The 24,127-nt window shown below is 39.0% G+C and overlaps 1 protein-coding gene and 1 long non-coding RNA gene across 4 annotated transcripts in view; one reads left to right on the forward strand and one right to left on the reverse strand.

Moving 5' to 3' along the window:
• LOC121505404 overlaps positions 1–24,127 on the reverse strand; it is a 92,996-nt gene that overhangs the window by 50,977 nt on the left and 17,892 nt on the right. The gene's annotated exons all lie outside the window — the stretch shown is intronic.
• LOC121505391 (protein phosphatase 1 regulatory subunit 1A-like) overlaps positions 1–24,127 on the forward strand; it is a 58,114-nt gene that overhangs the window by 16,474 nt on the left and 17,513 nt on the right. Inside the window, exon 2 of the mRNA XM_041780680.1 lies at positions 10,048–10,108. Within this exon, the coding sequence (XP_041636614.1) occupies positions 10,048–10,108 (61 nt within the window). The remainder of the gene's footprint in view (positions 1–10,047; positions 10,109–24,127) is intronic.

The raw sequence follows: 24,127 nt of genomic DNA on the forward strand, positions 1-24,127 counted from the left end.
TCTGTGCTCAGCTGCTGAGAACGTTTGGGCGAGGCTCCTTATCTCCAATGAAGGGCAATCTTAATGCCTCATCATACCTATAAATTTTGGACAATGCTTTGCTTCCAACTTTGTGGCGGTAGTTTGAGGAAGGCCCTATTCTATTCCAACATGACTGTGCCTCAGTGCACAAAGCAAGACCTATAAAGACATGGTTTGGTGAGTGTGGTGTGGAAGAACTTGACTGGCCCACACAAAGTCCTGACCTCAACCCCATCAACCTTTGGAATGAACTAGTATGGCAATTGCAAGCCAGGCCTTCTTGTCCAACATCAGTGCCTGACCTCATACATGCTCTACAGAATGACTGGGCACAAATTCCTACAGAAACACTCCAAAATCTTGTGGAAAGCCTTCAATGAAACGTGGGGCCATTATAGCTTCAAAAGGGGGGCAACTCCATATCAAAGTACATGTGTTAAAATACAATTTTACTACAATCCCTTTTGGTGTAATAGTCAGCCAAATACTTTTGTCCAAATATTGTAAATCGATAAGCCATACTCATTATATGGTTTAGTTTTATACCACAGTTTAGGTCAGGCATACCCAAGCCTGTGTGTTCTCTCTGAGCCCATCCTTGCTTGTCCCATTCACTGTATTCATGTAATGTATTCCATCTTAAACCCAACATTTTGCTGTAAACTGACTGTTTAAGATAGATTAAGATTTACTTAAGATCCTAAACTACATTTCAAAGTATTTGAATGACAAAAATCTGTTCAGATCAGATCTTGACAGCACCATGGACAAGTTGTTACAGACATGGCCCATATAGAGGGTTTATTGTTTATGTTGAAAGAGCAGTGAGGATGACAAGCAGATACGCGACATGCATGGGGATCGTAGTCCAACCATAGACCAGGTTGAATTGTTCTTGGGCTCAGGCAAATCTTACCTCTTTATGATTAGTTGTACATTAGCACTGTATATTTCATTATAAAGCACTAATTTATTCAGCACAGCTTTTCTTTACAGTTCATCACCTGGGCCCTTAAATAAGAAAGAGTTATAAAAAATAGCATACTTAAAACTGCTGAATGATTTTCAATTAGTTGGTAAGTTAATTATTAGGTTTAATAACTTCATCTTTCGGTGGAGAAAATAATAAAATTGAAAATGATCGCACTAACTCACATACAATCAATAGGCAACGATCAGAGGGTTATTATGCAAAGAACTTAATGTCCTTGTAATTCTGGAATAGAGTCTAGCTGAATAGGGAGTAATTGAGGGAAATAAAATAACTCATACAGAGCTCATATTCGATTGAAATGATCACTGATAAGCACTCTGTTATTGCTGAATGTTCTCTTTAATAAAAATGTTGCCATATTTAAATTTTTGTTGTGAATTAACGTTTGTTTCCAGATTGTCGCTTACCTTAATCTTAGGAGCAAACTCAGCTTGTAGCGCTTTTCCACATTCTGAGTTAAAATAAAGACCATCATGATTATTGGACTCACTTGCACCCCTGACAGTGAAGGCAGTGTGGAAAAAACACACAAGGGTTAAACATTAAACAGCACTGTAGGTCTGATGTCTCTTAGCCTGACCTATATTTTCCAGCCAAGGGTATTTTGTCCACTCCTACCTCACAACAAGAACATCAGGCATGCATGGCTTTTCCCGCCCACCCATCATTTTAGAAGGCTGGCATTGTTCATTGTTGTGAGAAGTGACAGAAGTGCATTTTAAACGGACCGTGGGCTTAAAGGCAGACACGCTGGTGTGAGGGGTGAGCCAGTCTGGTTGGTATTTGTGTGAACGAAGGATTGGGGAGTTTGCTTCGCTGCCGGCTGAGAAGAATAACAATGACTCTGGGCATAATCAGTTTTGCACAGACACGGCTCATTTGGGCGTTAATGTATACTGAGGGGTGGATTTTCTGAAACAGCAACAAAACACAAACACACATGGTTTAAAGATTACCGAATAAACAAGATAACTGAATAAAACCTGATTTTTATGCAGGTTTTTGAAGATGTGGAGCTTCAAAGTGCCTCAGATAAAATAGAGACTCAATCAAATTCAGATGGGTTAAAACAGCAACTGCAGATTCAAAGTTCAGCAGGATATTTTTTCAAGTACCTAAAAATGACTTGAAGTCTGCTGTGATATATAACTTTTCTCAGGTACAAGTGAGCTGATAAGCACAAATTTTCCCTGCTGTTTGCCTCGCTCAGAGGAACGGCGCTGTTACAGATTTAAAGAGTGGCAAAGAACCTTATAGATTATGAGTTTTCTTGGCAAGGGATCACAAAATGTCCTCAGTATTTTTTGAAGCTGTCAAACCTTTGACAGCTTTACAGCCGCTACAGAACTGCAGTCAGTTGATAACTTCTGAAGTCTAACCTTGGCCAGTAAGAAAAGATTTCTTGTTTTGGGTTAATCTGGAAAAGTTTCGACCAATCAGTCACTGTTTATAGTGAAATGTTTGAGAAAGACTTGTCAAACTGTCAGTATTCTTGCAAGCAAATTTGGCTGAAAATGAAGCTTAATGTGAGTTCATGCAGGACACAGAAGTCATACACCCAAGTCATGCTGAGCTGAGCTGCTCCCAATTATTGTTTCCCAGCTCTCACGGGAAATCACTGCTCTTTCCCTCAACAGTGGTCCACTATGTTCTTCTTACTAATCCCTGTTTCATCAGTGCTGATGCACTATGGAGAAGCTTCACCTCCTCCACCCCAGCCTCCTCCTTTATAGCACAAGCATGTTGCACTCTCATATTTAGATTCATGATGCTATAGTTTAACTGCTTCTGAGCTAATTTAATTCTATTCAGTATAGGGGTGCCTGCTAAGACGATCTTAGATCGTGAAGAAATAGAATGTATTGCCGATCTCCTTACTCTGTTTTAACGTAGGATCGGCTCTACTACTTCTAGCTCTTTGCTCCCTCCCACCCTCCCCTTCTGCTTCCTGATGCAGCGGAGACTCACGCTGCGAGTGAAAGTGAAACTTAAGACTCAGTTCTCATGACGATTTCTACCTCTTACACAAAGCTTCATCTTGGTTTTCTGAACCAGCAGTGTGCAAAAAATATTTATTTGCACAATCTGCACAAAGCTTATCAACATTTTTTTGATGAGCTCTAAAGACAGCCTCCTCCAATCTGCCTCCCGTATACCGCGGTCAGCGGGGTAAAGTGTGTCTGAGGCAGGTAGCCTACTGTTCTAACTGTTATAGCCGACAATGTTTTGCTTTCAATTATTATTTCTGAGTTATTTACAAGCCTTTCCACCTGGCAAGTAAACGTCAGGATAACGCAGTCACGGCTGAAATGTTATAACATCAGCGTCTTTTTACAGAGGGAGGCAGTGATGTCCACGAGGTCCAGACATGGATGATTATTAGAAAATGTTTTAAACAGTAAAATCATTGATTTACATGCATTTCTTTGGCCTAGATTCATACTGCTGCAGCACGTAATCCTGCCTTTCCTCCTCTTCTCTCCTTCATTGTCAGCAGCAGGCAAGTGCCAGTGTGACACCTTTATGTCACTACTCATCACAGCCTTATTCAGAGCAGTAAATAAACGAATACACCACCTTTTTTGAATAAAAATCAAAATTGCGTTAAAATAACATAGTCACTACTTAACTGCATCACCACGTCTCAAAAATTCATCAAATGTGTGTCATATTTATATTTTCTTTATTTGGCAGTCTGTAAACAAGGCTGAAGTAAATGTGATGTGACTTTCGCTCTATCTTAATTGATAGACAATGCAAGACATTGGAACAGTGCTTGTGTCATTAAATTGTTATTGTGATTTCTACTGCTGCACTTTCAAATGTGATCTACCTTTAATTATTTTTATTGTATGTTCTAACATATTGTTTATCATTTGTCTCTTGAATATGTATGTGTATTATTTATTATGACGTGTGCTGCTGACCTCTTAGCCAGGTCACCCTTGTAAAAGAGATCTCGATCTCAATGGGTTTTATCTGGTTAAATAAAGGCTAAATAAAAATAAACTGCATACTGTATGAACAGGCTACTTGTTTAAAGCTTCAGCTGCAGAAATTCTTTTTAAAGACCATATACTATGTACTAAATAAACAGTAAAGTAGATTTTAAAACACAGACGAAGACACACATAATAATTCTAAAGTGGTGCAGAAAAGTTAGAAATTGGTTCCAGAAGACTGAATAGATCAGAATGCAGGAAAATAAATGTTTGGAACTTTAATATATTGTGGGATCTACATATATATATATGAAGAGAAAAATCAGACAAAAGGTTGTTTTTTCTGGTCACTAACTTGCAAATTGTCTTAGAAATTCAATGAAAAAATTGTGATAAAATCAAGATTGTCATCTAACCATAAAAAAATCATGATGTGATTTTTTTTCCATATCGCCCACCCCTAATTCAGTATACATTGTCAAAAATGTGTCTAGTCATTTGGGTGTTTTTTTAGCTCGGCGCTCTCTGGAGAGTCAAAGCAAGCCGCTTGACAAACCCAGGGAGCATTTTCAGCAGAGCCTTCTCCACTAAGTAAAGCCGGATATCCATTTTATAATAAATGGTTAAATGTATGACTAGAGTGTTCCTGACTGAACCATAGAGAAATGCTCCAACTCAAGGTCAAATTCACAAGCATATTTAACTAATGCTCTTCCAAGGCTCTCACTTTAGCGTGTTTGGCTATTAGTGCCGTCATTTGTGAATTTGACATTGTATACAATGAAGCTAATTTGCACTGAGAGGTGGCATTTTCCTCCAAATTTTTCCATGATGATTACTTCAAATATGCACAAAAATTGACACTGCAAAGAGACACTTTTTGCTCTGTAGCCCAGTTAGGTTATGGGCCCTTTGCATATATTCTGTGAATTAGTCTGTGTCTTCACAAGTTCAGCATGCGCAAAAGCATGCAATCCTTCAGTGACTTGGGCCTGGCACTTTTCTTAGAATAAAACAGAAAGCAGCTAAGCTTTTAAAGATATTCTGGTGTAATTTGTGCCTTTATCAGGACAGGACAGCGAGGAGAAATAGAATATGATGGGAGAGAAGAATAGAGAAGAGATGCAGCGAATGTTAAAGGTTGGACTCAAACCTGAGACGACTGCAAGGAATGTAGCCTCCTTGCAGCTAGGGTAAAGTGGCATAAAAATGCAGATTTTTGCACAATGTTTATCCTGTAATAAAGCAATTAATGCCTTTTTTAACCCATGTTTACTATTGAGGATATTACACCATTTAAATATCAGGGTTTCAAATCTGCAGCTGTTCTACTGGTCCCCCCTGGACCCCCCTGTCACTTTGTCTGCTCTAAGGCTGTCAATACTAGATTTGCACATATTGACAAAAAAAAACGTGATAGTTATTAAGTAGTTTATACCAAGTTCTTTTGACAAAAAAACATGCATTGGTTGTTTTTAGGGTTTTATCCTTGAAAAAAATTAAATTTGATGTTGATTTGTCACACCAATGTGTCACTTTAACTTTTGGTGTGGGTCTTGGGGGGCTCAGCTTTTTTGAAGTACTGCTCCAAGGAAAAAAATGGTTGGGAAACACTGTTCCATTCCTTACAATGCTTTTTACCATCTACAAAGGACTGTAATTGGTTTGCAGACATCTTACGATGAAGAGTGTTTTTTCTAAGGCATGAATCATATCAGGTACGGACAGATCTTTCTTTTATTATGAGTGTATATCAAAAGCTAAAGAGAAACATCACAGCCTTGTAGTGCTGTGAACAGGGAAGTAACATTGAATTGCTGAAATGCGTCTCCGCAGACGAGTTCAGCAGTTTCCTACAAAAACTGTAAAAAAAAAAAAAGTACAACGTTTCTGCCTACTTGCTACAGAAAAGCGCTGTCCTTCAGTGCCCCTTCTCATTCACACATCCTATTCTCCATGCTTCTGATCTGAAAGGTAATGGAAATGAAGCCTCTTCAACACTTGAATACCCAATTAGACTGTATGCCTGATACATCACTCTGACAGCTCACTTCTCATTACGGCACATTATTCTGCAGCTACATTTATATCATGTTATTACATGACATGTAAAGCTAATCAATTCAGGTCTAACACTGTGGAGAGCTCCAAGAGGAAGTGAAACGAAGATGTTCTGTGTAGAAGGAGAGCAGCGACAACCAGGAGTGACAAAGAAGATGTACATTATTTTACTGCAGCTGAGTGATATTAAATTTTATTTTTTTCAGCACAGCAAAGCCTCAAAGTCCAACCTGCACCCTGGAATTGAAATCCAGGGGCAAACATCTGATTCTTTCTTTTCCTCCAGCTGTTCTTCAAAATTTGAACTTTAAATGCACCTGCAAAAACATGAGTTCTATGTTTCTCTCTCCACTCCAAACAAAGCTAAAAAAAATCTAGGGACATGTTTTCAGCTTTTTCTTTGATGTTTATTTTCTCACAAGGTTTTGCCAAAATGACTCATATAACACCCAGTGATGCAGCACCAGGTCGAGGTGATGGCTGACTGGAGTTGACTACACTGCTGTGTAAGTGCTCGAGCAGCATTTAAAAAAGGATGCATGGACGAGTGGAGCTCGCACTGCTTCCAGTTTAGTCAGCAACTCTCTCAGTGATGTGAGAAAGGTGCGTTTGTGTGTGCATGTCTGCATCCGTGTGTATGTGTGGGTGAATAATTCATAATCGAGTTAAACTCCTGTAATGTTGCCTTTTAGATTTAAAGAGCATCAAAAAGGAGAAGCTATCACCGGATCCTGGAGGCAAATAAAAGTTAATCACGATGCTTTAGAGATTTAGATGCAGCATGGACTTCATTTGATGTTCCTTGCTCTAGAGTTTAGTTATGAGCTTTGGGACACATCAAACAGCAACCTCCAAGCATGTTAACTACATACCAAAAATGTCAAATTTACAAAGATTTGATCATGCAGTAAGGCAGTCTTTTGCACTGTAAACATTTCACAATTTTATATGGGATGTTAATTACAATTCTCACCTCCTCATGCGCTGATGTTCCACCCATTAAAGCCCCCCTCCAATAACTTAACAAGGCACTGTCTCTGCCTCCTTGGCATAGTGCCATCCATGCTGGATATGATTTGTTAAAAATACAAATAACCTAAAGATTTTTTCCCCATTAATGCAGAGTCATGTTGACAAACCTTATTTCAGTGTTGTTACAGCCCCCTGGCCTGAGGTATATCTTTCTACAAGAGACAGGATCATTGAATAAAATTGATTGAATTCCGGCAATATAATGAAATTAAGGTGAGTCTGTGGAGGCACCAGTTTAGCTTAGTCTGTAGATCAGGCTGTCTGTACACAGAGCCTGGAGTCCTTAACAAAGATGCAGGCTTACCTCCTTTGATGCACTTCTACAAAACCCTCTCCTCCCCATATTTCCTGTCCCTCTCTCTATAGCTGTCTCATCAAAAAAAGCAAAGAAAGGCCAAAAACTAGTATTTAAAGGGTCTAGGTCACAAGTCTAGCACTGCAGTTTAAAATGTGCACCCCAATGCAGCAGTAGTAGTTAAGACTGCCGGCCTTTACCTTTGATGCATGTCCATACACCTCCTACATTTTCTGTTTCTCTTCAGCTGGACAATAAAGGCAGACAAGGTAAAATAAACAGCATCAAAAAGTAAAACAAAACCATGTGTTTCAATAGTGAACATCAGTAATAAAGTGCGTATAATAAAGGGTGGGACTAAAGAAATCTGATCTGGCATTGGACCTAAAAGAAAGTAAAGTTTATCTTGTATAACTTTACATAATTAGCGGTTCAACCATGGTAGAAAAAACATCAATATAGCCTAGATACAATATGTCCCATTCACAGAAATCATGCAAAGAAGAAGCCATATGTGAACATGACCCAGAAATGCCACAATCCTCTCTGGACAAAAGCTCATTTTAAAGGGACTGAAACAAAATGGGAAACTGTTCTGTGGTCAGATGATTCAAAATTTAAAATTCTATTTGGGAATCCCAGATACCATGTCCTGCAGACTAAAGAGGAGAGGGACCACCCAGCATGTTATCAGGGAACAGTTCAAAAGTATGCATCTCTGATGGAATGGGGTTGCATTAGTGCCTATGGTATGGGAAGGATACACATCTGGAAAGGCACTATCAATGCTGAAAAGTAAATAGAGGTTTTAGATCAACATATGCTTGCATTCAGGCCTTTAATATTTCTGCAAGACAATGCTGAACCACATACCCCCTCCATCACATCACCATGGCTTCACAGTAGTAGAGTCCAGGTACTGAACTAGCCTGCAGTCTAGACCTTTCACCAATAGAAAATATTTGGCACTTCCAAAAATGAAAAATCTGACAATGACAGACTGACACAGGACTGCTGAGCAGCTAGAATCAGACAAGAACGGGACAACATTCATTCTAGACGTTTACAGACTGTTGTTACAAGAAGAGGGGATGCAACACAGCGGTAAACATGGCCCTGTCCCAACTTTTTGGAGATGTGTCGCTGCCATCAAATTCATAATGAGCTTACATTTTTGTGAAGAGGTAAAATGTGACAGTTTCAACATCTGATATGTTGTTTATGTTCTATTGTGAATAAAATATAGGTTTATGAAAATGTCAAATTGTTGCATTTTGTTAACATTTTACACAGTGCCCCAACTTTTTTGGAAATGGGGTTGTAGGCATGCAACAATTAGTTTTGGACTGCAAACACATAAAAAGGTAACGTACACCAGCCCTTTTCATATTGCTAATTCAAGGAGTGGTGTTTTTACTTCCTTGTTCCTCCCAGTCAATGTAAATATCACAGGGGTGTTGAGACAAAGTCAGCCAATGAGGGGGCATCAGCTGTAGTTTCTGTAATAAAGACAAGATACTTGTGACCTATTGAAGGAATAAGTTCTCACTTAAGAGATTCTTAATCTCAATTGTGCTTCTGCGTGCGAATGACTTACCACATGGCTCTTAGCTGCCACAGTTTCACTATCTTCAACAAACCCATACTCCATACATGTGGGTCTGAGTCTGTTGCAAGGCCACACTTTCACACTGAGTAAGACACCAATATCATGCTGATGCTAATTCAACGTAAAAATTTAAGTGCGTAATGACAGCAGAGCTTCTGCAGTGCTGTTGTAGACCTGCAATGAAAAATGGGCTTATACTGTGTTGTGTGCTCATTTTCCAAACAGAGCTCCTTATTTATATTCATACATGCAAAATAAATCTGTTGAAGTCATTAATTGAAGTTTGCACTGTTTTATTAACACTCTCAATTTCATCAGATGTCAAATTATGTGTCTCATATTTACTCATTTACAGTTACAGTCTATACCTTACAATCAGTTTCTACTTATTCAATTTTGAGCCAAGAAAATGCTGATACCCAGCACTTAAAAATTACAAATCGTCAGAACTTTCTAACAGCTACATGATAGGTTTATGACTGCTCAGCTCAGTGAAATGTGCACACTCCCATGTGTCATCCCAGACTGGTCCATAGCTGCTGCACACTAGTTATGAGCCAAGAAGTGATTTCTGTGGTGGCAGTCTGCCCAGCTGATCTCATTGCAGTGCGAGATTCAGCATCACACTAAACCAGCTCTTCAAAGTGTGAGACAATCAACCCCCAAAAAACCACCACACACTGCCAGCTTCATCAGAAGAAGAAGAGGCTGAGTCGGCCACACAGTCTGAGCCAAGGGAGCAGGGCCAGACTGTCCTAAGAGAGCAGACTAAAAGTGGAACGCATGTTACATCCACTGCTGAGTGCTAGGGTCATTTGAAGAAATACAACAAAGAATGGGTAAAAGCTTGATATTTTTAAATGACTTATGTTAAGACTTATAGGTTGACTGCTGTGTGTGGCATTGCAGTGCTGCGTTGCATGTCGTATCATGTCGCACTGCACCATTTTGTATTGTACAGTATTACAATGTAGAGAAAAGCTATACAGATTTCAGGATGTTTTTGGAAGCTTAAAACTCTCAACTTTTCTCTTTTAAATGATGGAACTAGTTTTTCACCGTTTCAATGAAATTGTTTCTTTTTTCTTCTCAGATCAGAAGACGCAGACCAACACCAGCTACTCTGGTGGCATCCAGTGATCAATCATCACCCGGTAAGGCATCTACATATAAACAAAAGACATAACTGAAGTTAAAGGACCATTTCTATCAAGTCTTAGGATGTTACATAGATTTATTGTGTTATCTTTGGGGCTAGGGCTCAAGATAAAGCTTTAGACAGTGTAAGGTGTTGGTTGGAAAATTCCCAGGAAGCACAGTTTGAGTGAGAGACATTTCAGTAATAATACTGTTAATGCTAATTTATCATGTAGTTCCAGAAAGTTAAGACATTGATGCAATTTTATTGTAACGATGTATACATTTAAAATGCAGTTTTGCAATAACAAAGCACATTATTAAAAATGTTGGTATATATTTGATTGGCCAACACTGTATTTTAGTTTATGTTGCTTGTAGTTGTAGAATTGACTTGTAAAACTCAGTTAATCTTGAACAGATATTAAGTCTACCAACTTGATGGATCCATTCTTTTCATCACCAGCTTTTCAGGCTCCTTGAACATACACAGCACAACCAGGGGCTCATCCACATCCACCCCATACGACACTCTAAAGGTGTAGACTTTGTGATTTTTACCTTTCCCATGCCCCTGGTAATATGCAAGGACATCCAGAGCAGGACTGGGGTTGTGTCAATCCTACTATAAGCCCAATTGTATCCTCAGGCACCTGACTTGCCACTCTCTGTCTTAGTGCAGCCCCAATTTTTGGCCCAAATATGCATAGAAGTTAAGCAGAGTACTACATACATTGTGTTAGTCCGGCTAAAACCGGACTTCTAAAATGCAAATGTAAACTTGTTAGTTGGACTGAAGCCACACTAAGTCTAATTTCTCAAAGTCAGACAAAAACTAGGGATATGCACGGTTAAACAGTTAAATTCTTCATAAAAATAGTCGACATGAGATTTACAAGTCAGTTTAACTAAATTCCTATCATTTTTTAATAAAAAGGGGGTTAAAATTGAATTTCCCCTTGTGGGACTAATAAAAGGAATATCTTATCTTAAAATCTCATCTCGCTCTATAATGCTCTTTTAAACTGTAATAACCCTCCTGAGCGTTCCCCTCGGCACTTCACCGGCCAGAAATACGAGAAGCTTGGCAGTTAGCATGGAACAGCACAGTTTGACAGTTTTTAAAGTAGTAAATGGAAGTGAAGTGGTATGTAGGTTGTGAAGGGCTGAACTCACAATATCTGCAAAGGCTCACGAAAACTGGCAGAGTTCGCTGCTAATGTTAGCCATACTGTACAGAGTAGCTTCACATCATACCTGCTGACACAGTGACCCAGTGAGGAACGTGACTGTTTCTAATGATTTTCCCCTCTTTAGACTAGTCAGTTAAACGCAATTTAAAGGAGTGTTTAGCTGAATGGGGAATAGACGCCTCAGAACATCCCTAACAAACATAACTAGATAATGCAATCAGAGACTGATTTACTCTTGCATGTTTACACCTTAATGGGACCCAAACTGGAGTAGGCATTATGCTCATGCTTCAATGAATGCTAAGGGTATCAGGAGTCGCATTGTTGTCTGCCCCTAGATTTTACCATGAGGTAGGAATAATGTTTATCATATTTGTACCAAAAGTAAAGCTTATGGGATATAAGACATTTTCAGGGCTGTTAAATTCTTAGTATTTCCACTGTTCAGCATACAGTCAGTTAGCTACTTGCTAACTTGGTAGCACAGTCAATTGGACTGTTGTGACTGACAGAAAGGGGCATGTAGCCACGTACTTGCTTGCACTGGGACAAGGACAGTAGTTCAGTGAAAGCTGAATAACACTGATAATACTGATTAACACCTACAGGCAATTTAGAACTACCCAGTAACCTAACAACCATGTGTCTGGCCATGGGAGGATGCTAGATTACCCAGAGAAACTCCAAACATGCACAGAGACAATATCCAAACTCCACATAAGGGTGCCTGTACAGCAGGGGGATTTAAACCACAAGCTTTCCTGAGTTGATGTCTCTGACTACTGCGTCACGCTTTATTTTCAATACCACATGCACAAAAAATGTGCCAAGCAAACATGGACTTAAAAAAGGGAATACAACCAGAGCTAAAGAGCTATTACATCCACAGGCAAAGAATATCAATCCAAACATATTATACCCTGTAATAAAGTAAAATGATAATTATACATAACCTGCATAACCTCAGCTCACCTGACAACCTTAGCTCATCTAACCTGCTCAGCTCTGGGGGTTAAAGTATTTCAGCTACATGGTGTGCATACAGGCTCATCACAGCTGAAATATGCTTGACAAAACCAAAGATGATTCTTCTACCTCTTAGCTTGATATCTATGATTAAGCGGCTTCACTGTGTCATGCACCAAATGAATTTCTGCTGCATAACAGTGTGTTTGTGTGTGTGTGTCCTCCCATGAGATGTTGATGATCAAACACAACAGCGATCCTCTTGAGAGTTATCTTGTTTGATGAGTCATTCCTGGCTCCCTGCTTCCCTTTCCTGTGAGTGTGTTTGTGTGCAATGTGACCCGCAGCAGAATTAAAAGATGATCAGCTGGGAATGTAGGGCAGCGAGACTATTTCTCTGCAGGTAAGAAACAGAAGGTGGTATTCTGTGTTTACTATGACTAAATAAGAGCTGATGCGTCAGTGTGGATACCAGCAGAGAATGACACTGTTACATTGTTTAAATCACAGCGTTTTATCGCTCAAGCTCATATAATTAGGGTTTTTATCTAGAAAACAACAGCAGTCTAATTGTGTCTGATTAAAAATCTTTGCCTGTGATCTGTGTGAGTGTTTGTCTCAGTAATTGGATGCTTAGCATGTGGAGTGTCTCAAAGTCAACCTTGATCTGTGCATGAACGTGCAGAGAGAACCCTCCAGAATCCTCCTGCTCAGCAGATCAGAGACAAGAGAGAGAAGAGAAGAGGGAAACTTCAGAGGCCATCAAGTGGAGGCTTTTTTAAAGTGAAGTAATGAGAATGTTAGAAAAAAGAGGGAACAGATAAGGAACGATAGATATTGGGAAAGTGGATGTGCTTTTTATGAGAAAACCTTTTTGAATCCTTCCTAAGGTGCATAACTAAACTTCTAAGTTTTGATATGATACTCCCAGTAAAAATAAAAAGACATCAATACCTGTTGTAACACCATATAAACCAAAATAGAAGTCTGGCATCCGTTATTGGGTAATTTCTTCTTTGATATGATAAAAAATTTCAAGAACATTTTTCTCAGACACTTATAGTGGGCAGTTAATGAATGCTTCTGGCTGTGGTGATCCTTCAGATAATATTAAATATACTTTCTTTTGCCTTAGGGAAATTTATCTCAGACAGTACTGCAAAAAGAAAAAAAACGCTCAACTTTAATTAGTAATAAGTATGAATAAAGGTTAAAAGGCTTTAAAAGGGTCAGGTTTAGCTAGGGTATTGCAGTATAACTAAGGTTGGCTAGAAAGACATGGTAAAGCAGTTACTTTTTCACCTCTAGGCTGTGTAACATCTGAGGATAACTTCATATTCAAGGTAGAGAATGTGCTTACCTCCAGCACCAACATAAAGTTGTCCAGAGTTACGTTTCCTCTAGGATGAGTAACATGTATTTCAATTTGGTGAGCCTTGTAAACCACAGCATTGTCAGCATGTTAGCATAGAATCATTCAGCATTTAACTGACGAAATTTAGAGGGAGGGACTTAAATATGTAGCAGATCCTGTGTGGACAGCAAGCTCGCAATGCTGTGCAATGGTGCTTGCATTATTGATAGTGTCAGACATTGTGAGCTACACTTTTATCTTATAAGAAACAGTAAATCCTCTGTGAGTACTTTGTCTATAGTTTTAATAAGAGCTGCAGTTATAACTCAGGAAGGCCATTTAATATGACTACGACTTTAACTATGACTGCTTGTATAAAGTGCATCTTTTTTTTTTTACTTACAGGTAATGACTCAGGTTTCTCCTCTGGGGTTGAAGTGATCAAAACAGTTTCCAATCCGCTGCCTTGCTAGTAGTTCTGACTGAGGTTTTGCTAAAGTTTGGGACATGGAGCTTGTGTTTTAGTGGGGAGTTGTGTGACTTGCTTGATGGATGTGTCTTTAATGATATACTGGGCAGCATCCCACAGAGTGTGTGTCCTCAGAATACAAAACAATGAGAGCCAACCAAAGATTGACAGCATGAATATAGAACAATTTGACAGGGAGATTGACAGACCAGCAGCGACAGAGACAGACATCAAATCAGACACAATCAGAGATGGTTAGATGTGTGAGCATGTTAGAGAGTGAGGATGTGCCAGAGAGTAGTAGAAGGAGGGGGGTGGGGAGGAACAGATATGATGATGAGGGAGAGGAGCTCTGCTGGTGCCGTAATGGTGTGCCCCACATCAGACAGAGCCCTGCATTATTTAATGCTCTGCAGATTGCTCTGCCCTGTGCACTGTGAACCCCAATAGCACATCAGAGGAGCAGCCACATACATACAGACGGCCGAGAAGCAGCTGCAGGATGAATAATGAGGAAGAGGAGATGCAGAGAGGGCTTCATTTCAATCTTCCCTGCAGAGGAGGGAGGAATTTTGGGAAGATTAATGTCTTTATTGTTTCCTGGAGATAGAGACAAAGAGAAAACTACAGTAAAATAAACTTGAAAATGAGTATTCAGATTTATTATTGCACATAAACATGAAAAACATCTACCACATTAGCTGAGTATTTTGTGTTTCCTCAGCAGCTGCTAGAATTCAGCTGGTGAAATTTTAAACAGCAGTGCTCTGAAACAGTAATTCCTATATGAGTGTAAATAACAGCCTGCCCACATGAAACAATCATCGCTCTTTAAGTGAGACACTTCATCTGTACAAGCAGCAGCAGCTGCTCTGTGGGCTTGTAACAGAGTGAGCTGTCATCCGAAACACCGGCAAATATATGAGCCACTCAGCATGTGAAGAGATGTACAGTATTGATTGGAATTTTCAATCAAGATGTTTTTAAGGGCACACTTTTCTTGCTGGGATGATGGAAACAAAAATAAGGTCTCTACAAAAGCAAAGCATCTCCAAAAGCAATAGTAATCCGTTTTTAAAACACAGTCCATCAGTGTAAACTGACTGTAGTATTTACAAAAAGGTATTTCTTCATTAAAAAATGTTTACTATTGTTGATTATAAAAATGATTACTATCCACATTAAAGGTGAAGCAAACCTACACAAAAACTCAGCAATTACAAGAACCAGCCAATGGTCAAAACAGCAGTCTTGTCCACCTATTCAGGCTCACAGCTTTGATTATATTAGTCCCGTTATCTCTGCTGATGCACAGTTTCTGACAAACTCCATAACATCAAAGCATCTTTCAAACCTTGTTTAAGAAGCGCTCCTGTTTAATCATCAAAGAAAAAGCTCATTTTGAGGCACAAACTTATCAACTCCCAGTGGGAGGCAGGCTGAGACCACAGATCCGTAGCTGTGGAGAATTAGGTCTCATTTGTTACCTTCTGGGCCACCTTCTCTCTTACTGACATGCACAACTCTGGCAGGGAGTTTTCAGCAAAATAATGGCACTCAGGCAAATCATACTTTGGGTCACATGTCTTTATGAGATCTTTAAATCCTTGCTTTTCAACAACACTAACCGGGGCCATGTCTTTAGTGATTTGTGTTGTGTTACTGCAGCTGTAATCTCATCATAATCTTGCAGCATATTTTACAGATTACCTCATTTTGTTTGACGTCTTCTTTTTAAAATGTGAACCCTTCCCGGATGACAAATCCAGTGCTGTTTTTCTTTTTTTTTTTCAGAACTGACATGTCCGTCTCCATCTCAAAGTACTCAAAGTAACATCTCTTAACACCTCTAACTTGCCTTAGCTTTGTGTTTACACATTCTTCTCTCTCAGGCTTTCCCTTCTCCTGATACAAAACCTGTATGTGCAGAGTATGTGGAGAGTTTTCTGGATAGATAGGAGAGTGTACTATGTGTGTTGAGAGGCGATGGGAGAAGCAAAACACCAGAGAACAATGCATGCTGACAGCTAAACTTCCACTTAATTCATACTCAATGGTCGCAATAGTGTCATTTATACATCTCATGTGGCAGAAGCCACAGTACATCGAGTATACTCGATATATCACCCACCCCTAGTTCCAGTCTTAAAGTTTCATTTTTGTTTAATGATGTTAATGCGCTGTTTTCTAACTATGAACAGCACTAAGGGTTGCTTTGCATATGAAGAGTGCTCCAAAAATTAGAGTTCATTTGAATTATTTTATAAGGCCTGACAGTATAAATATTGTGTTTAAGAGACCAATAACAAGTATCTGGAACAGATATGCATTTAGTATGATGAACAACATGTACGTAATGTGGCAAAAGTAAAATTGCATGATCAAAAAATAAAGCAAAATGAACATTTACGCTATCAACACTCACTGTGCCAGTGGCACTCATGCCTCAGTGCTGATTGTCTAGAGCTTGTTGATGTCTAACCACTTAGATGGTGTTGTAGGCTGGAAATCAGTATCAGAGAGGAAACACCTTGTAGAACACTCAAAGTAGCATGCAGTACTTCTGGACCTGCTACTGACTGGCATCTGACAATCTGGGCTGTGTTAGGGGATCTCGTTTTAAGATTTAGAGAACTTTCAAATTTATTAATTTTATCACTTATCAGTTAAAAAAAACATGCCAACAGAGATAATCAGACAGGTAGATTATCAGTCGACCCTTACTATGAAAAAACTTGCTTTAAATTAAAATGAATACAACAAAATAACTACAATGCTTGCACAACACTAAAAGTGCACTATGATCTAGACAGTGTGCACTTTTTTGCACATGATGCTTTATGGAATTACACTTAATTTCTTCCCTTGTATTGTTTTTTTTAGGCCCAATTTACTATATCAGATAAAAGTCAGTGAAGTAGTTGCAGGATATAAGGGGAGAGAAATGGAAAAAAATGTTTAGCAGACTCAAACCAAGTTTGCCTCTCTACTGGTGTCGTACTAGTGTTTCTAAGAAATATAGTCCCACATTTTAGAAGACCTTTTCAAACGACTAAGAGAGAATAACACTAGCTGTAAAGAGAGGCTTATAAACAATAAAAAATGCAGTGCTATAACACCTTCACAAAGAGATAAGCTGTTTCTTAAAATGTATTCAAGATTCCTGGTTAAAATAAGTCATGTTAAAAAACTGTTGCCTTGTGATTGGAAACTAGATAACCATGGAGTCCTTTTAAAGTGTTTTTTAGCTCTAGCCTGCTCACTCTTATATTTTTGGCCAGTATTTCTCCTTTTTGTTGTATTTCTATTAGCTCAGTAGAAAATCAGGCTTTTAAGTTGCAGCATAGAGGTTGGCACTTGATCCCTGTGAAGTGCAGTACTCTTTATCTGTTAATTGAAGCTGATCAGGCATCTCCCTTTAGAGATTAAAGATCTGAACATTAATTAGCAGGTGGACCGCTGTCAGGTATTCATTCACCGTCTCACAAGCTACAAGCTTTCTACCTATGCCCTGTTCTCCAAAAAACAAGTCTCATCATGCTTGGCTATTCCTGCTGCCTCAACTGTATAAATGTTGAGTTTATCAGCCTTTGTTGTGCAATGAAGAAGTCTTAAAAATGTTTGTCACAACTGAGCCATGTTCCCTCAGTGCTAAACACTGTCCTACATCCAGCAGGGTCTAGGTTTTTTCTGCTGTAGGACACATTAAAGACTAACTAAGCCTCAGAGTTTCAGTGGAGGTTTATCTACCCTGGAATTTAAAAAATGGCTTTAACCTCCTCAAGGAGGTTGTGTGATCAGCAGGGTTTGTTTGTTAGTTTGTCTTTTTGTCAGTTTGTTAGTTAGTTTGTTTGTTAGCAACATAACTCAAAAAGCTGAAGATTTTGGGAGTGACCCGGATCACCGTCTGGATCCAGGAATTTTTTAAAGGATTCTTTACTATTGGGAGATAGGGCTAATGGTGGAGGTCTGCGCTGTTACCACTTTACACCAGGAGATGGCGGACATGAGTAACTTTAATCCCAGCAGCATTTTTGGGTGTGTTTCTATTCAAAGTTTTGGAGTTTATAGAGTTTGAAAGACGCACGCCTGGTCGAGGAGACAAGTTGGAGCGTAACAGAGAGAAAGACAGCGAATTGTAGTGAGAATACTCACAATGCTGGGAGGAATAGAGGAATATTCACCCTCTGCCATTACTTCCAGTCGTCCAGTGAGACCATGGGTGAGACTGTCAGTGCATCTGTTGGCACCGGCAGGCAATGCTTCCACCATGACAGTCCATCGGTAGCAAAGCCAATGCTTTGCCTCACCATGTTTCCACCCCACCAGGGAGGGAGTAATACCAGTTGGGTGCGGTTCAGTTTTTTTGATCCAGTTTGCCTGATCACTTTTCAACTCCTCTCCATTATTGGCATCTTCAGCTTATTTTCCTCTGCTCTAACCTCTATTTATACTGCATATATTCATCCAACCAGTATAACTGGAGGTGTGTGGCTTCGGGATGTTGTGTGCTGTACCTCCCAAGGGAGACAGTACACGCTCATCCCAGGTTACTGTGCAAGAGCAGGCCTGCATATATGAAACGGTACTGAAATAAGTGCATTTCTACCCATTACATTAGGTATATTTTCAACATTATTATATATCTGTTATTTGAAAGTAGCACAAATAAAACTTTAGATTTGTTACTGTTCTAGTCTGTACTAGTATGGAGGAGATAATGTTCGTGTTTGATTACAGGAAGGGTGGGTTATTTAAACCCAATGAGAGTAGTATAGTAGTAGTGTAGAGGAGGGAGAACAATGTTTTCTTTGATATTTAAATGAGGGAGTCATGCTGTGTGTAAAAAGGGAAACAGAAGCCTCCTTGTTCCACCCCCACTTTCTTTACCCTTCCCTTAGTAACAGTAAATAACGTCAAAAAGAGCAGAGATGAAACAACCCTTTAAATCAAATGAGTGTACTTGTCTTTTAAGTTTAACAAAAGGTCTAATGGTCTTGCAGATTCACTCACTTTGCTTCATGTGATACATCACAGAAACTACAAATCCACACAGACCACAGCAGTCAGCTTGCTAAATAAAGTGGAGGCAGAAGACTAGTCCCTTTTTTATTCTGGCTCTGTGTCAAACTGACAGTCAGCTGGGACTTACAGTGATAGACTCATCAGAGCCAGAGCGGCTTTTCATTACTGGCCCTCTCTCTCATTCTGAGGCACAGATGGGCTCAACACGGGGAGAAATCAGTCTGAATATAGCTGCAGAAGTAAATCATATATTATTTTTACTGACCCACATTTTAATTCAAGCATGTCTATCGCTATTTCTGCTACTATTTCTATTTCAGCAACTGCTGATACCACAGCAATTAAATTCTATGTATAATTCTTTAAAAAGTCCATAATTATTAAAGCTTCAGCTGTAGAATTTATGTCATTTATTTTGAGTCATAGTTTTGAAATGACAGTATTTTTTTTACTCTCATCTTAATTGAACTTACCTATGAAAGGTGCAAATTCTATTATTTAAGCAGCCATCAATAGATTTATTTGTCGATGTTTCACTATCTTTAAGGGTCACATATTTTACCGTTTTGAGACAAGTTTATATTGGTCTCAGAGGTCCCCAAAACATGCCTGTGAAGTTTGTTGCCAAAAAAAAAAACAAATCCAGTATTGGATTTTTGCATGTCTATAAAAAAAAAAAAAAAAAACCTTCTGTTTTAGCCCTGCTCAGAATGAGCCCTTACTGTGCCTGTGGCTTTAAATGTTAATGACTCCGCCCCTGACCCCTGACCCTCTCAAGAAATGGATGTGGCCTAATAAATGTGGTTCTCCTGATACTCAGGATCAGGGGAGGAGGACGGAACTTTCTGTCCAAGCAGGGAGGGCCAACCGAACCTGGGGGCGGGGCTAACTTCTAAATTGACATCATGAGGGGAAAATCGGAGAACAGTTTGTTTCAGCACACATTTTCTAACAGGTAGAGAAAGAGAGGGGGGAGGGAATGGATTTTTCTGATTCTTGGGGGGACTGAGGACTGGCCAGGGGCACATATTTTTGTTAGAAAAGCCTGAAAAAGTGTTTTTTGCATAGCTAATATGTCCCCTTTCAAACTCTTTAGATGGATATTACACCATGGTCTTGGTGAATTCTTGAGTCTGATTGGCTTTGGAAGTTCCATCTATGTAAATTAACTTTTGATATTTGGACACCCATAGAACTTCCAACGTAGTTCCAGTCAAAGTAAAATCTCTACACTGTTGCAAATGAATGCACCTCAGCTGTTAGATGAGAGGAGTAACCATAGTAACACAAAGCAGTCACATTCTCTGAGGACACAAAATAGCAAATTAAATACATACAACAATGAGCAATTTCATAGTTTCATTCAATGTACTAGGTGAACACAACAAATTTGATGACTGGGATGCTGCTAAGAAATTGTGATGTATGTTTAGTGATACACCCCTGACTGTCCATCTGAGCTTTTCTTTGACTTGTGACGTCACTTCAGGCTATCCAGGCTTAACACAGAGAGGTGACTGTAGCAAGGAAATACAGTCAGAAAATGATGATATTTCACTTGTGGTTTGAAAAGTATGTTTCAGATGGATATTTTTTGACAACTGTCTATCAACCTGCAGTCTATAAACCCTAACCTTCCCTCTGTAACTTCAAGTAAAACCACAGGCTGGCCTATTTCCTGGGATTGATTTCAAACAGAATCTATAATGGCTGTATGAATCCTGTCAGACTACTCTGAGAGGCTAAAAATAAAATTCAGTTTAAACAGTTCCCCAAGTATGCTCACACTGAGATGAATCTTTCTCAAAATTGAGTTTAATGTTTTTGTTTTGTGATTTTAATGCCACAGAGTTTGCACTGGGTGCAGAGAACAGGGGAGGGAGGGATGAATAAAGAAACAGCCTAGTGAATACTTTAAAGTGGGAATCACATATGCATACACGCACACACACACACAAGTGCACACACAGGCACCGTGCCTTCCTACTGCCTAGGGATGCGCAGGTTGCCAGGCAACAAGGTGGTGTCCTAGAAAAAAGTTCCAGCTGAAGCGCGGAGTTGGATGCTGGTTAAACAGACTCACTATTGATCCCAGTTTACAGTTCCTCTGAACCTCAGTAGTGATTTTTTTCTATTTCTGTCCTTTCATGTGGGGACCACAGAGTCGAGTTTCACAATCGACAACAGATGATGAAGCTTTTATTCATCCAGGGAGACTCACATGACCTGAGAGTAGTAGCACAGAAGAGTTTCCTTTCTGTGTGCATGAAATTGATCATGATCTCCCCAGCTTTATATGCACATGGTGTAGTTGCTTTAACTGGTGTGTATACTCTCTGTAGACAGTAGGACATTTGATTACTCCAGTGAAAAAACACCAATAGTATCCAAAATTATATCTAGAAAACAAATAATCCCATCTTACCTTTTTATGTACAACTGAATCCTGTGTCTTAAACTAATCTGTTGGACCATATTTTGGTTTTGTAGCTAGTGTCTATTAGAGGTACAAACAAATGCTAGTATCTTTCAGCTTTTTCATAGAAGTGGCCGTACACAGCTTAAGAAAGACCATGTAGAGTACAAAAGAGAACAAATACTATCCTGGATCCATCAGTATTCCTAACATAATAATTTAGCTTTCAGATGTTTATGAAATGAAATGTAATTACAGTACCCTGGTTTCTGTATGTACATGTATACGTTGAAACCAGGATATGCCAGTATCCCGGTTTTGAGAACCTCAGTTGTGCTACCTGGAGAACCCATGTATACACAGTATCCTGTTTTCTGACAGCTGCAGACTACACTACCTGCGCAGGCGCAGCTTTGATTTAACTGCTCATTTTACTTCAGATACTTTGAAATATTGGGGATGTGTGGTAGAGGGGAAGCTAGTCTGATCCATCCAGAGAGAGTGAATGACGACCAGTCTGCTGTATCTGCAGCTGACCAGAGTGACGTGCCCATATTTAGATGAATGGGGAAGTGAATACTTTGATTTTGGTTCACTCAGAACAGGGAGAATCTATTCAAAGAAATCCTCCTAATTTGATTATAGAAGGATAAAAGTTAACTACTCATAATAATGCGGCTTAGCTGACTGATGGAGGGGCATGTTGTAGCCGTTTGTCAGGAGGGTCAAGGCCTGCCTTTGCTCCAGGCTCCTCACTCGTTACCAAACTTAATAATCATATAAATAATAATCTTTATATAGACTCAAAGTACATTGAGGGCCAGCCCTCATTTATAATGATGTAGAGCACAAAAGATCTGGCGTGTCAGGTTAGTGGCCACATATGTTTCATCTAATCTTATCTCTGAGCGTATTACTCCTACGGTAGATCCATTTAACTTTGAATGTCTTTTTGTCAATATAAAGTTTCATGATAGTAAAAATAAATAAATAAAATAAAATAAAATAAAATATGAATAAAATAATATTTATTGGCCTCCCTCTGCACCAGTTGACTCAACTTAAAATATTTTGTCAACCATTGACTCCTTGGGAAGCAATAATGAAATCATAAGTTTGGGTGACTTCAATAGAAATTGGCTTGACCGCTCCTCGTCCAAAGACAGAAATCTATTCAGGAGTGTAAATCTGACCCAGTTTATTAATGAACCTACTAGAGTGGACTATCTCTCATCTTCTCTTCTGGACTGGATTCTTGTCTCTAACCCTGAGAGAAAAAATAAATCTGGTTGTTAACTCTTCCTCCTAAATACATAAAATCTGACAATATAAGAAATTAAATGTTGATAGTTTCATCCAAGATATTATAGCTATCAATTGGGATCGACTTCAGTTAATTCCATACGCTGAAAATGCATGGAACTTTTTTATTCTGAATTTTTTAGTGTAATTAATAAACACGCTCCTTTTAAGACACTTGAGAGCTAAAGGCAGACATCTACCCTGCTTCAAGGCTATTAAATCTCTTCAAACAAAGGGATACAGCTTGGGCTAAATATCGTGCATCCAAAGACCCTAGCAATTGGGAAGCCTATAGGTATTTAAGAAATGTTTGTAAAACTAAATTAAGAAACGCTAAATCTAACTATTATTGTTTTAGTCCCTCCCATGATTCCCATAAACTCAGGCAATTCTGGAAAAAAATAAATGATATTGTTTCAAAAATTTACAAAAATGTTTCCAATCAAATACTGATCAATAATGAATATTCTTCTGCTCCATCATGTATTTCACATGTGTTCAATAGTTTTCGTCCATCTGTGGTTCCCATAACTTCACTTCCTATAGTACAGTCAGTTCTTCAAACATCAGCCATTCAGCTACACCTCAATAATTATTTTCTTTTAGGAAGATCCAACCTATTGATGTTTTTCATGCAATTTACAAGCTAAAAGAAAATAGCAGTGCTGGTCCAAATGGTCTAGAAGCTGAATTTTTTCAAACTTGCTGCTCATGTTATAATGTACCCACTTGCTGATTTATTTAATTTGTCTTTATCAACATGCTCAGTTCCCTCTATCTGGAAGGCTGCAAAAGTTACCCCCTTTTCAAATCTGGAGATCCAACAGACATGAATAGTTACCATCCACTGCTAAAATTTTTGAGAAATTTATTTTTAGCCAGTTATCTAAGAATATATCTATACAATATTCTGTCTCTATTTGAATCTGGCTTCAGACCCAACTTCTCCACTACAACAGCTCTTCTTAAATTTACTAACGATGTTTTCTCCTCATTTGATAAAGGCCAACTCACTGGTGCAATCTTCACTGATCTCTCCAAAGCTTTTGATATGGTCGATCACTACATTCTCCTCGACAAGTTATTTTCCATTGGTTTAAATTGTCATGCTCTGCTCTGGTAAAATGCTTACCTCCATAATAGATGTCAGGGTGTTTCTTTTCACAGGTGTCTGCCAGATTATTTAATTGTTGAAAAGGGTGTCCCACAAGGCTCCACTTTGGGACCACTCCTTTTTTCTCTTTTCTTTAATGACCTTCCAGGCTCATTGTCTAATTCTGTTGTCCATCTTTATGCTGACGACACAGTTCT

Source organism: Cheilinus undulatus, linkage group 3 (genome assembly GCF_018320785.1).
Source record: "Cheilinus undulatus linkage group 3, ASM1832078v1, whole genome shotgun sequence".
NCBI lineage: Eukaryota > Metazoa > Chordata > Actinopteri > Labriformes > Labridae > Cheilinus > Cheilinus undulatus.